Raw genomic sequence first — 16,739 nt, 5'->3', positions numbered from 1 at the left:
TTATTTTTTTAATATTAATATTAATTTTCTTCCTCCTTTCTCTCTCTCTCTCTCTCTCTCTTTTCTCTGAACTCGATCGACAGGCTCTCTCACCTCTCCTCGGATCGAATTTCCACCGGAGAAAAAGAAAAAATCCCCCCCCCCCCAAAAAAAAAAAAAAAAAAGGTTAAAGACCCATATAAACTATCCTTTCGAATTATCCAAATCCACCAAAAAGTTTCTCTTTTTTTTTTTTTTGGTTGTTTTTATTTCTTTTATTTTTCTTTCTTCGTTTTCTTTCTTCTGCGAGGATTCGATACCAAGAGGCTTCGCTGTCGATTGCGTTCGTCTGACCAAAATTAGGGCTTTGTGGTAATCAATTTCCATTCTTTTCGATTTGGTTATCTCTGATTCTTCTATCGAATTTTTCATATATTTTTTTTTTTTTGTTTTGGGTTCTTCGTATACTGCTTCTTGATCCTTTTTTTTTTTTTTTTTTGCAAACCCTAGTTTTGATTTAGATTAGGCCAAAGGGGGAAAAAAATTTAAAGAGAAAAGAGGAAAATTTAATTCTTTGATTCTTATCTTGTTGATAGATTGGGTTAGGTTTTCGTGTCTTTCTTTCGCGTTCACATTCTAGCTATAACTTTAGGGTTGGGTTGGTTACAAGAAACTCAGTGAAATTTTTGGTGCGTTGTTTTAGTTTGCCATCTGAAATTGAGGGTTTTCTTGTTTGATCTTCATCTTCTACAAATTTGTTATCTTTTATCCCCGATTGTCTTTCTTTCTTTCTTTCTTTGATTGTTTTTTCCCTCCGTTTTTTTTTCCTTTTTCTCCTCCCCCTGTCTTTTAGGGGAAAAAAAAAAAAAAAAGAAAAAGAAAGAAGAGGGTTAAGAAACCTAGGATATTAGATTTTTGCTGAGGAAGATTTGGGTTGGAGTGTACATAAAAAAAGATGGCCTTGAATTTTTCGCATCGACCAATATTTCCAGCGCATATCTCCGAGGACAATTTGGTCTCACCGATTAGGATGGCTAATGGGTACCTGGTGGAGGGTATTCCAGAGAAGAATGGGGACGGGTTTGGTAAGCCATGGCACTCCAACAGGGATGTTGAGGATCATTTTGCTTATGGAAGGGATAGGTGTGAGAGGGGTGGTTCACAGGAATCTGTCTCAAACGACATTCTTGATCTTCTGCCTTCGGATCCGTTTGGAATGGATATAAGCACCACTTTCACTGCAATCACGAGTTGGCTTGGGGATTTGGAACTGGATTATCGTGGGTATGGAAAGGATGAGGTTGGGGCGAGTGATGAGAGTTATCAGCTTTTTGCAGAATGGAATTTTTTTTTGAATAACGCCATGAGGTTCCAGGCGTTCCCTGTGAATACCCGTGTTGATCATAAGTCTAATATGGCATGTGGATTTCGTGGGTGTTATGAGGAGAAGGCTGGGGGTGATGCATCTGGCCATGGTGGGTTTGGATCGACTTGTGGTTTAAATGACATTCTGACCTTTGGCAATGAAAGTATGGGCAAAACAATCCAGCATGGTGAAGAGTTGGGGGATGGTAATGGAGTTTGTTCTGATGGAGATGGAGCTCCTAATGGTGCTTTGCTTTTTGCACTTGGTTATCTGGGTGTTCGGGATCTTCTTCTTGTTGAAAGGGTTTGCAAATCTCTACGTTCTACAGTTCGAAGTGACCCCCTCTTGTGGAGGAGTATTCACATAGATCAACCGTTGAATGAAAAGATTACTGATGACGTTCTTTTGCAATTAGCTAATAGGGCTCAAGGTAATCTGCAATGCTTGAGCCTGGTGGAGTGCCCTAGGATAACTGATGATGGTGTGAAACGTGTGCTTGAAAGTAATCCTAGGCTAACCAAGGTCTGTATCCCTTATTTCATCGATTTTAGCTCTCAACTTGGTTAATTCCTCTCTTTTATGCTCTTGCATCTTTAGATTTCTTGAATGTTTGAGTTGGTTGTCTGCTTTTTTTTTTTTTTAATTGGTTTGTGTTCTTGTTTCTCGTCTTTTCTTTCTTTATTTCCCTTGTAGGCTACTTTTCTCCTTTAATAATTTGAAGTTATTGCCATTTGACATCTTAACCCAAACTTTTCACACAACATACTTTTATTTACCATGTAAGGCTTCATTACTGGTGTTATTTTTGGATGTCTTTTGTAAATATCTTCCTCAGTAGTTGAGTTTATTATGTGTGTCTTTTTTAACCAAGTTGAAGTATAAAATATAATTATAAATGGATGTCTCTGCAAATGTTTGTCTACAAGCATGTAAGCTTCACATACTGCTTAGTTTTGGTTCATGTTATTATATCTGTAACCAAACGTGTGACTCAGAATAAGTTTTGATCCTAATTGAATGGCTGAACTAAGATAAGGTTGTTTAAGATATTGTGTGGAATTTGAAGGTCTAACCCACTACTAAGCTTTTCTATGTTTGTTTACCTTTTCCAATGCACTACATTTGTTTCAAGTAGATATTATTTGTGCGACCTGCTTACTTGTATGTCAAATGGTTAATATTGTAAACTGTAAAAAAAACATAACAAAAACCTAGTATATTGGCAAAAAAGAAAACAAGATCATATTGAAAAACTAGTGTATTTGCTCCTTTTCTATCGTTGTTCAATTGATAAGCTGCTTCATATCTTTATTTATGCAGTTAAGTGTGCCTGGATGTACAAGGCTCAGTATTGAGGGCATTGTGAGTAGTTTAAAGGCTTTCAAGTCTACGGGAGTACAAGGTGTGAAGCAGTTACGAATTGGTGGGCTTTATGGCGTGACAGAGAAGCATTTTGAAGAGCTGAAGTTTTTGCTGGGGACTGATAGTCAGACGCAGCAGAATGACCGCAAGCCACATATTTATCACAGAGGAAACTTCTATCTATCCTGTGATGATAATCGTGACATTGATATTGAAGTGTGCCCGAGATGCCAGAACCTGAGGCTTGTTTATGATTGTCCTGCAGAGGCTTGTCAAGGGAAAAACCATGCAACTCAAGTATGCAGGGCATGCACACTGTGCATAGCACGGTGTGTTCAGTGTGGTAGGTGTATTAATGACAGTGAATATGAGGAGACATTTTGTTTGGAATTGCTTTGTTCGGATTGTTGTAAGCAGCTACAGAAGTGCCAAGAGAAGCAGGATAGGAAGGTTGAACCTGCCAAGTTTGCTGTTCACCATGAACAGAACTACAGTACCTGTCTTCATGGCTAGAGACTGATATTTGTGTAGGGCTTTCAGTCTCATGTATGGAAGGTAAATAGTATAATTGGTTATCCAGTCATCTGTCAAGAGAAGCAAGGCGTACTGTAGGATGATGATTATTTTATCTCATTTCTAGCTTCCTAGTCAGCTGTGTTGGGTTCAGCATGCTGGTGGAATTTAACTTCTGTGCGCAGCATTCAATACTGTCGCCTTGTGGTGAAGGAGTGACAAAGAAAAAGCAAAAAAAAAAAAAAAAAAGAAAAAAAAAAGAAAAAAGAAAAAAGAAAAAAGAAAAAAGAAAAAAGAGCGGAAAAAAAGGAAAAAAAGAAGGGTAGATGGTAAAGGAACTTACTTCCAGGTGAATCTTGTGGTGAAGGAGTGCGAAAGGAGAAAAAAAAAAAAAAAAGACAAAAAAAAAAAAAAAAACCCAAAAACAAAAAACAAAAAACAAAAGAACAAAAAAAGTAGATGGTAGAGGATCTTACTTGCAGGTGGATCTTTCCGTTTGTTCTGACACGAGTAGAAGTTTCAAGTTGTTTTCAGTTAGCCATTGGTAGCACTTGATTGGATTGTAGTTTTTTGAGGAGCAAATTGGAAAAGGTTACTTGTCTGTTGTACTACTGCTATTTCGTGGTGTTCTTGTATGCTTCCTCGTCAAAGAAGGCGCTCATTTATTTGCTTCCTGCAGAGTGGGCTATATATCTTGATCTTCCAAATCACCTGATGATTTATTGTGATTGTTCTTCATGCTGCAGCTGTTTATGTGTTGGGGACTACTCTTGGAGCACCATCTGCGATACACTACTTATGTGGACTGCAGAATTTTACATCCATATAAGTACAGTCCAATTATTATACCTTTTTGAGTAATGGTTTCATTTTCCATCTTCAAGTAAAATATTAACTTTGGCCTTCCACGGTGATTAATGCCATTCATTGTCACACTATGGCCTCTGTAAGCTGTTCTTATGTTCGAGGTGGACTTCTGTTGGCCCCCAGTCAGGGCGGTCAAATTGTATGCATTAGCCTTTAAAGGAACAAAACTCTGCGTAGCTTTTTAGTTTTAGCTTTTAAGGGAACAAGACTCTGCTTAACTGTTTAGTTTTATGGGTGCGTTGGGTGGTTGTACTGCTGTGCTATGTGCATCCCCTGATATATAAGTGTACGTTATATAAAATTTACTGGTTTTGTCCATTATGCTTTGGGCAAAGCTAGCGTTAAGTTTCTTCTTTGTTTTTTTGGATAATTTGTGATTAGTTTCTGGATCATGATAAGACAAGTGAAGTTCTTCAAAATTTGCTTGTTATTTCTGCTATGCTTGTTTATGTCATGCTATTCTACAAAGTTGTTTGGTATTCTGTTGTGAAGTCTTTGGTGTGTTAGCTTTCCTTTCTTCTAAACATATAATCATATGTCCCAGATTTCTTAGGTTCGAAACTTTTTCTTCGTCCCATAACATCCTAGTTGCAATGCCACTATTCTATCAATGGTCCAAAGTTCTAATCTCTCCAACCTCAATATCAAAAAATAATAATAATAATATTATTATTAATAATAAATAAATAAAAAGGGAACCAGAGTCTTCTTCTAAACTTTTACATAGATGTACTAGGGGTGTTGTCGTGATGTACTTCAAATCTTAGGCCTTTTTTCTTGCTCCAAGCCTCTCTATATTTACATCTATCAGAGAATTCTTAGACTGAACGGTATTTTGTAATGGCTGTCAAGGATTTCTAGTCTGTTATGTTTCAGTATTTCAAGGTACGAGGACATAACTAACCTTAAAAATGAAATTTACAGAACAACTTTGTTCTGCGTGGTCGTGTAAGATACAGGAAGCTGTGTTGTTCAAGGATTTAAGATGCTTGCCATGAGATCAGTATTAGAAGGTAGTTATATAGAGCTCTCCAACAAGGGTTATATTCTTCATGAACGTGATTTGACAAAAGAAAAACAATTTATCATTAGTATTCCAGTGCTATTTTTGAAAAAGGGTCTTTTTCCTTTTTAAATTTATGATTCGATTCTTTGGTATACTGGTTATGTTACCAAAATAAACATCATCAATCCGTATAGATTTCAGTCTGTTTTCTTCTCAAGATTTTTGCCCCTCAAACTATTGAGGTCATTAGATTTTTTTTTTTTTTTTAAGGAAAAAAAAAAAAAAAAACAAAAAGTAGCCGCCTTTTCTGTCCTCTAGAAATAGTTTTTTTTTTTTTTTTTTTTTTTTTTTTTTTTTTTTTTTAAATAGCTGAGACTGTCCTCTAGAAGATTAATTTAATTTGCATTTTCAAACAATGCATAACCTTCACTTCTCAGAGAGAGCTATAAAAAAAAAACAATGAACAAAAAGATACTATATAATTAATTATTCAAAGCTATAATTAATTAATTAGAATTAGAATATTAACTATCAGAGAAAGCTATAATTGATTATAATTATAACTAATTATAATTAATTAAGATGAGACAGATGATAAATGGGATGCCATGAAACGATTATAATGAATTCATTATTCAAATCTTTAATATTTATCTACAACATTTGAATTGAAGAATGAATCTTACTTTCTATAATTTGCTTCTTGTTTTTCTGGTCCAATAAAGCAGAACAAAAGACAAGAAAAAAAGAATGTAAAGAAAGTTTATACAAATACAATTGATTAACATTTTTTTTTTTTTTTGGTGGCAAATGAATAAAAAAAAAGAAAAAAGAAAATATAACTTTATTAAAAAATTTAATTGATTGTGAGAGGATTCTGAGGAGCTGAAAGAGGCTTTTCTGGGATGTGTTTATGTTTGAGGGACGATTGATTATTTTTGAGATTTCTTGCGAAGTTCTTTCACCCATTTGAAGCTTAACATTGAAATCCCAAACTTGCTTCTGTCATCAGACCCATCTTTGCTCTTCTTCTTGCCATTATTTGATGATGAAGACAGAGGAGGGTCAGGGGTTGTATCCCATTGATCAGCCCAAGACAACCCAGAATCCATCTCCTTATCTCTCTCTTTCCTTTTTTCTTTCTTTCACTTGCTCTGTCTTCTCTCTGTTTTCTTTATTTTTATATTTTTGGGTTTCCATGGCTTTTATTGCTGAGCTTGGTACTGATGTAACCGTAATTTACTAATTATAACTGATGAATTTGCTTTTGGTTATTTGCTTTTTTTATTATTGGATTGGATGAATAGTTTTTAACCGAATATTCTTTGACCAATTTGGTTTTTTGTTTTTGGCCTTTTACTTTCTGGTTTTGTTTGGTTAAAAGGGAATGTTATTTCCTAGAAAAGCTAGTTACTTTTTTTACGTGTATGTCATATATATATATATATATATATACACTAGGTATGGTCACGTGCGATGCATGTGGCTTGGATTAAAATTTGAATGTTTAATAGTTTTTAAGTAACATTGAAAACTTTGAATTAAAAAAATTGTTAAATTAATTTTTTTAATTAATATGTTTAGAAGGATTTAATCTTAAATTATTAACAAACATAAAGAAATTAATTATTTTATCCCAAATTTTTCATAAATTTAATATCCAAATTGCATCATATAATTTTGAAGTAAGAACACTTCCAACTGAAGTAAGAACACTTTCAAATATATAAAAAATGACCAGAAAATTTAAAATAAATAAATAAATAAAAATAACATCAATAATATAAGTAACATACATTGAGCTTACCTATTTGAAGAATTTACTACACTCAACAATTCATGAAATACAACATTTTTGGTCAATGTATAATCTAATTCATCTATTGAAGGCATAATATTCAAAATTTTTATACATTGTCCCATCTTTGCTCTAGACAAAGCCACATATAACTGACCATGAGAAAAAACTGGTTCCGGTAAATATACACCAACATAATCTAATGTTTGTCCTTGAGCTTTATTAATTGTCATTGCAAAACATAATCGTATTGGAAATTGTTTATGTTTAAAATGTAAGACATCTTTTACATTCTCTATTGGCATAAATGGAATTCTAGGTAAGAAAACTCTTTTTCCTCGATATTCTCCAACACTAATTTCAGCATCTATCACATTTTGATCAAATCTACGACAAATTAATCTTGTTCCATTGCATAGCCCTTCAGAAGGATTAATATTCCTTAATAGTATAACTGGACAATTTACTTTTAATCTTAATTCATGTGGAGGAAATCCATTAGGCATTAACATATTCAAGAAATCTTTATGAATATCTTGTTGACTTTTATCTAAACATTCATCATAACTATAATATGTTATTGTATCACCTACAAATCTATTTATTAAGACATTATTAATTTGATCCACATAATCATTTTTAGGTGTTAAAATAGCTCTATTTATCATAAAATCTAAGTTTTCAGCATACTTTTCAATTTCAAGAAATACATGTTTAATTAAGTTATCCAATGCATCTTCTTTATCAACATTTGGAACAATCATTTGACATGGCAATTTAATATAATCATCATGAATATATTCTTCAACTCCATCACCAATGCGTAACAAATATTGACTAAATAAAGGATCAAATTGAGCTCGCATATTTTGACTTAATTTTATTTTATGTAATTTTGGCCATAAATATGAATTAACTAAAGATGAATTTATAACTTCTTCTCTAGTACCTTTTGGAACTACAGGAAGAACTTGTCTAAAATCCCCACAAAAAACAACTACTTTACCACCAAATAACAAATCACATTCATTTATATCTTGTAACATCTTATCTAATGATTCAATTGCTTCCTTTTTTACCATCGGAGCTTCGTCCCATACTATTAAACTTGCATCTTTCATAAGTTTCGCTAATCCTGATTGTTTACTAACATGACATGTATTATGTTCTTCCATCACTAAAGGAATTTTAAACCTGGAATGAGCTGTTCTTCCACCAGGTAAAATGGAAGCTGCAACTCCTGAAGATGTTGTAGCAAGGGCAATTAAACCTTTTGATCTAACAGCAGCAAGAATTGTTTTATATAAGAAAGTTTTTCCACTTCCACCAGGGCCATCAATGAAAAACAAACCAGGTACTTTAGAGAACACTTTATCTAATATTTGATCGTATGCATATTTTTGTTCAATATTTAAAGATTGTGCACATGCAATATCATCATCATTTATAACAATCGATAATTCCTCACTAATTTCTCTATTATCATCATGAATATCATTGTCATCAATGTCAAATTCCAAAAGATCATAATCAGCTAAAGTTTTTCCCATTGATTCCAGGATAATGTTAATATGTCCTAAAACTTTTGATCTTTTAACTCTATCATTATAATTTAAATATTTAAAATCATCAGATAATGCTTTCTCATATTTAATCCATAAATCTCTCGGATTACTTGGACTACAATATACTAATAAAGTAGCAAACAACCTTCGTAAACTATAAGGCATTTGGAACAAAGATGCTTCCTCTAAGCATAACTCAAAACTATTATCAGATTCTAATAGACCATGCAACAAAGCTGCATCACGATATGATAAGCATTGAACACCATTTACACATTTAAGATCATCAAAAGATGTGGCTCCCCTAACATGATTTAATAATAATCTTAGATAATACCTCTCATGATCAAATGGATTCGCATTTACAATTCTACCAACAACATCACATCGTTTGCGTATATTCCAAGTTTTAAATTGGGAGGACCAAACATAATGTACAGGAAACTCCCTATATAATAATTGTCTACTGTTTACATTTACACAATTCATAACAAAATATTCAGTAAGCATAGTTTTTGCAAAGAAATCATTATTCACAACAGATTGTAAATTAACAGAATTCTTGAAACTCATCATTTGCTTATTTTCCAAATGAATTTGTAATGTCATTACATGTGGATGCATTTCATTTAAAGAAAAGCCATAAATTCTCCACATCGCTTCAAGCGGTGATATCCATCTAGCAGACTGAAAACTATGTATTTCATCAATATCTTCATCATTTTTAAATGACTTTATATTCATTGCAACTTTATCATGTCCTTTGTATATATATTTATATAAATATTTAACAGCCTTTATTGTAGAACATATTTCAACATTTATGTGGCAGTCAAACTTTGCAAGAAGATAAGGATTGTAAGGAACCACCCATCGATTATCTAGAACAGATCCTCTAACCTTAACTTTACAACCATCATCACGTCTTCTATACAATGGAAAAGAATTTTTCCCTAAAACAGTTTTTGATGTAAATGACATAGGAAATTTATTTTTACAAGTACCATCTTTTTTCATACATATGTTTTTAGGATTAAATTTTCCACAAGGTCCATGCATCATGTGTTTTTTTACAGCAGAAAATAAATGTAAATTATCATTCTTATTTGGTATTTCAACACATACAATCTTATCAAATATATCGGGACATAGTAACTTTGATTAGATTTTAAAATGATTAATATATGAGCATGTGGTAAACCTCTTTTTTGAAATTCAATTACATGTACATGTGCAGCTACTGGACTAAAAATTTCATCTTTAAAAAGATCTTTCTTCAACTCTTCTAATTTAGCTCTAAACACACGTGAAACTAAATCTGGTCTATTTTGTGCTTCCTCATTTTTTATCAATTCTTGTTTAATTTCTATCCAATTTGGATTGCATGTCATAGTAAGGAAAATATCTGGCTTTCCAAATATTTGAACTAAAGTCATTGCATCCATGTACCTTCTACGCATATCTCTAGGACCACCGATAAAAGTAGAAGGCAATATAATTCTTCGACCAACTTTTATGCCCCTAGTTTCTCCAACATCAACACTATCCATAATTCCTTGATACAATTCAGCACGAATTTCAGTTTGATTTTTTCTAAAATAATTAAGCCTAGAAGTTTCTAATTTTACATACATATCTACAACAAATTGTTGCAAAAGACGTCCTATATGCAAAATCATCGAATCATTTAGTGATCTAATTTGCAACTTATAAGAATAATACTCACGACATGAAACGCTATTTCTTTTCTTCTTCATTCCCATCACTGTAGAAAAATTGCAAAAAAGATAAGTTAGTAGGACTGTTGAAAATATATATACATACATAAATTCTGTTGTTTAAAAAAAAAAAAAAATACACCTTCTGTTTCCTTATTAAGCATGTCTACAACAGAATCCATTTCAGTCACATTGGTAAAAAATTGACCTTCACAATATGATTGTCTTTTTTTTTTGTTAATTTTTTTTATTCCTTGATGCCAACCAGCATCTCCAAAAGGAAATATCAAAGGATATTGTAAGGCATCATAACAACCAAAATAGTATTCTATTTTATGACTATATCCAGCTTGATTATACATAACAATTTCACGATTTCTATTTTCAGAATTCATATCTTCTATCCATATAGCAGCTACTTGAGATGCAGTGGGAAGATTATACACTCTCTGATCTAATCCTACATCAGATTTGATATGAATAGAATAATTTTGTAAATTTTCAATATCTTTCAAGCTTCGAAAAAACTTTACATAAGGATTCACAGAAAGAATATTGGTTATTTTTTGTAGCAACATTAAATTCATTGAATTAGAACAATGAAGACGATTTTCTAACTCATGTTCAGTGTCGTAAAAATATAATTGTAGATATGATGGTTGCTTATCCATAGGTAACAATTCATTTATGTAATGATAGACCTGTCCTTGTACACGAAAAGTGTAAATACCTTTATTTCTCATACAAAGTTGTTTATCATATTTGACACCAAAAGAAGTGAAAGCAAATGTATTATTGTAGGTTCTAACATATTTTCTAAATTCTTTTGCTTCTTCAGCATCTAAAGTAAATAATTCATACAACTCAATAGGCATTTTATTATGAACCAATAAAACTTCTCCATTTGAACAACAAAATCCCTTGGGTTCATATTGTAATATTTTAGCATTGCAATGATTACAAATTGTAGGATTTGATAGAACATGCACACTACTAACTATTTCTTTCAAAATGTTTTTTCGTTGCTTTCTTTTCTTACAAACACTTGTTCCTTTATTAGATATTAATGACTCATTTTCAATTTGATTTTTCAAATGTGCATTAACTATGCCACTCTTAGTTACATATCCAATGGGTAAATTTTCTGCATCATTAATACCAACCTGATTTGATGAAGATCCTAAATATATAATTTTTAACACTTCATTATGTGCATTTCCTTCTTTGGTTTGTTGCTTATTAATTAGTTTTTTTTTCCCTTTCGATTTTTTTGCATATCTTTCTCTTCTTTTTCTTAATTGTTCTTCATTCTTATTAACTATTACTAAATTATCATTATCTTTTATATGCATACCATTTGTCTTGCTCTTTTTAGAATAGGTGTTTTCTATTCCTAAATTATCTTCTTTTCTTCTTCCTTCATCAACACCTATCATTGCTTCAAATGTATTTCCAATGTTATTACTGTGACATTCAACAAATGAAGTTTTCAAAAATAAACGGTCTCGTCTAACATTTATGTTTAGTGATTCATTACGTAATAGCCTTTTCTCTCTTCGTTTTTTATTTTTTTCCTCTCTTTTAGCATTTGACATACTATCATATTTTTGTTGATCTTGTTTTTGTTTTTCCATACTCTCACCTATCAATGATAAATTAGAACTGAAAATATATACAAGCTTACCAAACTCTCTAATAAACAAAAGTGAGGCCAAATTTAAGCTATAGCAACAACGAACACCTAAAAAACAAAATGTTTACAGAGACATCAGCAAAGAAAAAAAAACTTCTATTTTTTATTTAAAGAAAACCACACTTGCTAATTTTTTATTTAAAAAAAAAACACCTAAAAAGTGAGGCCAAATGTATAAATACCTGAATAACACAATCCTCAGGTTCTTTGTCGTCACTGATAAAGAGAGTAGGGGGAGAGAAAAGCTGAAAAAAAAAAAATAGAAAAGAAAAAAAGCCAATGGAATTTAAATACTGAAAACCAAGGAAATAGGCTTTAAAATATTATAAATCAAAATCTTTACTTACATGGTAAGTCAAAGTCTTTTCTGAAGTACAATAATGAAGTCCAGAATTTTGTATAAAGTACACCAATTCTATCCTTACCATACTGTAAGTCATCATAACCATAATACATGTCATACCACAACCCCTGACACCTGTATGGAAAAATAAAAAAAGAAGCATAAAATGTGGATCTCACCAGTATGGCGACTGTTGAAGATCAAATATGTGATGGAACATTCAAGGATTTTAATTAACGTAATAGATAAAAGATAAAAGGCTAATGCAAAGCAATAGTTGGAGTAAGTCCAATCCATTATTTATTAACAAAAAAGTCCAGTCCATTTAACAGAAATTTATTTAATATTTAAAGTGAAAAAATTTACTACATCTCACATATGATAAAATATTCAACAAAAATATTTATTTTTTTTAATTTACTTTGAAAATCATATATATATATATATTGTATGCACATATTTATATACACATCAAAACATAAATAAACTGATAAATAAACTTGGTCCAAATTGAAAGGTAGAAAAAAACCCAATTTATACATGAACATATAGGAAGAGAATATAGATTTTGGTGGAAAATGGAAAGCCCGTTAGAGAGAGAGAGACCACGGAGGATTGTTGAGGAGGAAGGAAGAATAAATAAGGAAAGAAAGAAAAAATAAAATATAATATACACTCACCAGATGACCCAAGCGACCTTGAAGCACATCCTAGAGTTATTTTTCTTTTCTTCTCTTCTTCTTTTTTTTTTTTTTTTTTTTTGGGCAAATCTGAGCTTCAATGGAAGGAGGAATGAAGAATGCATAGGAGAAGAAAGATTTAACTTCCCGTACAAAATCAATTGCAAATTAGGTAACGAGTTGACTTTGATATTTAGGCGGAATTATTTCTTCAACCGAGCTAACTTATGTCTGCCTGATGTCCGAGCTAACTTATGGCATATCCGAGCTAACTGATGTCTGTCTGAGATAACTTGTAGGCCGAGCTAATTGATGTCTGTCCGAACTAAGTTGTGTCTGGCCAAGCTAACTTGTGTTTGTCCGAGCTAAGTTGTGTCTGGCCGAACTAACTGATGTCTGTCCGAGCTAAGTTGTGTCTGGCCGAACTAACTGATGTCTGTTCGAGCTAAGTTGTGTCTGGCCGAGCTAAGTTGTGTCTGGCCAAGATAACTGATGTCTGTCCGAGCTAAGTTGTGTCTGGCCGAGCTAACTGATGTCTGTCCGAGCTAACTTGTGTCTGGCCGAGCTAACTGATGTCTGTCCGAGCTAAGTTGTGTCTGGCCGACCTAACTGATGTCTGTCCGAGCTAAGTTGTGTCTGTCCGAGCTAAGTTGTGTCTGGCCGAGCTAACTTATGTCTGGCCGAGCTAACTGATGTCTGTCCGAGCTAAGTTGTGTCTAGCCGACCTAACTGATGTCTGTCCGAGCTAAGTTGTGTCTGTCCGAGCTAAGTTGTGTCTGGCCGAGCTAACTGATGTATGGCCTAGCTAACTGATGTCTGTCCGAGCTAAGTTGTGTCTGGCCGAGCTAAGTTGTGTCTGGCCGAGCTAACTGATGTCTGGCCGAGCTAAGTTGTGTCTGGCCGAACTAACTGATGTCTGTCCGAGCTAAGTTGTGTCTGGCCGAGCTAAGTTGTGTTTGGCCGAGCTAAGTGATGTCTGGCCGAGCTAAGTTGTGTCTGGCCGACCTAACTGATGTCTGTCCGAGCTAAGTTGTGTTTGGTCGAGCTAAGTTGTGTCTGGCCGAGCTAACTGATGTTTGGCCGAGCTAACTGATGTCTGTCCGAGCTAAGTTGTGTCTGGCCGACCTAACTGATGTCTGTCCGAGCTAAGTTGTGTCTGGCAGAGCTAAGTTGTGTCTGGCCGAGCTAACTGATATCTGTCCGAGCTAAGTTGTGTCTGGCCGACCTAAGTTGTGTCTGGCCGAGCTAAGTTGTGTCTGGCCGAGCTAAGTTGTGTCTGGCCGAGCTAACTGATGTCTGTCCGAGCTAAGTTGTGTCTGGCCGAGCTAAGTTGTGTCTGACCGAGCTAACTGATGTCTGTCCGAGCTAAGTTGTGTCTGGCCGAGCTAACTGATGTTTGTCCGAGCTAAGTTGTGTCTGGCCGAGCTAACTGATGTCTGTCCGAGCTAAGTTGTGTCTGGCCGAGCTAACTGATGTCTGTCCGAGCTAAGTTGTGTCTGGCCGAACTAACTGATGTCTGTCCGAGCTAAGTTGTGTTTGGCCGAGCTAAGTTACATCCGATGTCCGAGGCAAGACTCGTCCGAGATCAGATGTTCGAGACAAGGCTCCGATATCTGAAGTCCAAGATCAGATGTCAGAGACATGGGTGTCCGATATAAAATATCCGATGTATGGGTGTCCGATGTATCAGCCTCCACCATTTGAATACTTAAAACATGTCTTTTATCTTCAGGTATGGACATGTCCTTTTGAGAATGAATTACTTTCTAGATAAAGGCAGCAAGGTTGTCCTTAAACCTCTTAGCTTGAGCCCTAGTGATCGGTCCAGTCTTCATCTGTATCGGATCAGTACCCCAACGAGTTGTCGATGGTGCGAGCTTGGGCGGGTTTGCATCACCAACTCTTAGATGAACAGAAAATCTAGAAAAGTAGAAAATCTGAAAAAGCAAAAACCATTATTGTTCGTAATTAGATTCTAGCTTCATCCTTTCAATTTTATTTGTTTTTTATACACCAATCAATATTGAGATGTTTTAGATATTTAGTGAGAATAAATTAATTTTAAAACTAATGAAAACATAAACAATTTATTTTGATTCTAGTCCATTATCATGAAATTTAATTTATTCATGGATTTATATATTAACTAAAAGAAACACAAAAAATAAAAAATGATCATAGGAAATATAAGTACAATCATAAAAACTCATAATTACTATTTTACTTTCGTTAAACAAAAAGTTGTCATAAAATACTTGTGTCATAGATGAATCTATCTTAGCATCATTGCTATCTTCCTAAAATAAATTGCAAGATTTAATAGAAATGTATTAGGTTATACCTAAATCAATTTCTATTACATCTTGCAATGTACAAAATAATAATATTAGTGTAACTATCATAGTATAGTTTAAATATGCTATAAATTCACAAAAGACTGATAATAATATACTTATGAACTGATAGTAATCTATCATGTCCACATTAACAAAAAGATGGTTCCCATGATAACAAATTAAGCATTGTCTTTAAGCTCGGCAAACTGCTTCCTACTCCCTTCACCAAATTGTAAATGAGAACTTTCAAGATTCAGCGCTATTGGATCTGCCTCACCTGCACTTTTGGAAATCATCAGCTTTAGTTTCTTTGTTGCATTGTTTCTTGCAGTAGGCTTTGGAACCAAATCAGCTAGGACTTTATCTTCATTGCTCATTTGCTCTATCTTCGCATTGTCAACACTTCCAGATATATCTAATTTTGAAAGTTGTAATATATATGCATTAGAACATTAAATAAAAGCTCATGTAATTTCACTTAGGATATAATGTATCAAACATGTTCATACCTCTCAATTCAGTTATGCCTAATGATTTTCCACTTTGCTCTTCAACAATTTCTAAAACTTGACTAACTTCAGCATCATTCAAAGTATCTGTTTGTGTTAATGTGTTGATTTCTTTTGAAATAGTATCACAAACAGAAAGGATTGTGTATTTCCATCTTGTAATATCAAGATATTCATGTTTAGATGCTTTAACTTGAATTAGAAGCTTATGACTACTGGATAATGTGGCAATTTTTTCAATATCTTTAACAAAATCCTAAAAAAAAGAAAGATTCACAGTTAGTACTCACATAAGCATTTACATCATTTATATATGTTTTTTCAAAGAACAAGTTAAAACTAACCAGTCATTTCCACAAACACATATGAAAAGAATTATATTACCCCATTAGATTTATTCATCAACTCATATGCAGTGCAACCAAGAAATTTTTCAGCTTGATTTCGGAACAATGTAGCATTCAATGATGAAGACTCATCTATCAAATCAACAATGACTCGGCATCTGAATAAAAGAAGAATTACCAGTTAGAGGTTATAATTAATCATAAAATAAATAATATGAAATGTCTTATACAATAACTGAAAAAAGTATTTCACATTATACAAAATTGAAGTGGCACTGGGTGGAGAGAGCAGAGGCAAAGGTTGAGGCATTAACCTAATGGATTACAACAAAAGGTGATGAAGTAATAATGTAGATGAAGTAATAATCTATATGACAAAGATAAGCTAAGTATTTAGAGAATAAAAATTTATGGAGTTCTATATTTTGCTTACTAAACTATAAATAAAAATTCCTAATGAACATGCTTAACATAAAAGATGGCTCATTTTGTTATTTTTCTTTGTTTTGTGTTGCAATCCTTAAACACGATCTCTGTTTAAGTTTGATTTTTGAGTTTCAAATAATGATGATTAATTTCAATTATTAATTTTTGTGGATCTCAATTATTATGGCAACTAAATATCCGAAAATACTCAAAAGACAGTGGAGTTTTTCT

At 33.1% G+C, this 16,739-nt stretch overlaps 2 protein-coding genes across 3 annotated transcripts; one reads left to right on the top strand and one right to left on the bottom strand.

Annotated features, from left to right (window-relative positions):
• Window positions 1–73: 73 nt before the first annotated feature.
• On the top strand, window positions 74–4,440 carry LOC107428403 (F-box protein SKIP14). 2 transcript variants are annotated; one of them, XM_016038937.4, is made up of 3 exons: window positions 74–351; window positions 490–1,867; window positions 2,666–4,440. In XM_016038937.4, the coding sequence occupies exons 2-3, from the start codon at window positions 935–937 to the stop codon at window positions 3,218–3,220; spliced, it is 1,488 nt and encodes a 495-aa protein (XP_015894423.2). In that variant the 5' UTR covers window positions 74–351; window positions 490–934; the 3' UTR covers window positions 3,221–4,440. The 2 variants fall into 2 exon arrangements, with proteins under 2 accessions (XP_015894423.2, XP_048318291.2); XM_048462334.2 differs by having other exon boundaries at window positions 74–1,867.
• A 1,244-nt stretch (window positions 4,441–5,684) lies between these two features.
• Window positions 5,685–6,296, bottom strand: LOC107428400 (uncharacterized). The gene has a single exon (XM_016038934.4). The coding sequence runs from the start codon at window positions 6,203–6,205 to the stop codon at window positions 6,026–6,028; it is 180 nt and encodes a 59-aa protein (XP_015894420.1). The 5' UTR covers window positions 6,206–6,296; the 3' UTR covers window positions 5,685–6,025.
• Between the last annotated feature and the right edge of the window lie 10,443 nt (window positions 6,297–16,739).

The sequence above is a fragment of the Ziziphus jujuba genome, chromosome 12, assembly GCF_031755915.1.
Source record: "Ziziphus jujuba cultivar Dongzao chromosome 12, ASM3175591v1".
Classification (NCBI taxonomy): Eukaryota; Viridiplantae; Streptophyta; class Magnoliopsida; order Rosales; family Rhamnaceae; genus Ziziphus; species Ziziphus jujuba.
The sequence above is the reverse complement of the archived record's forward strand: the minus strand, read 5'-3'. Positions and strand labels throughout refer to the sequence as shown.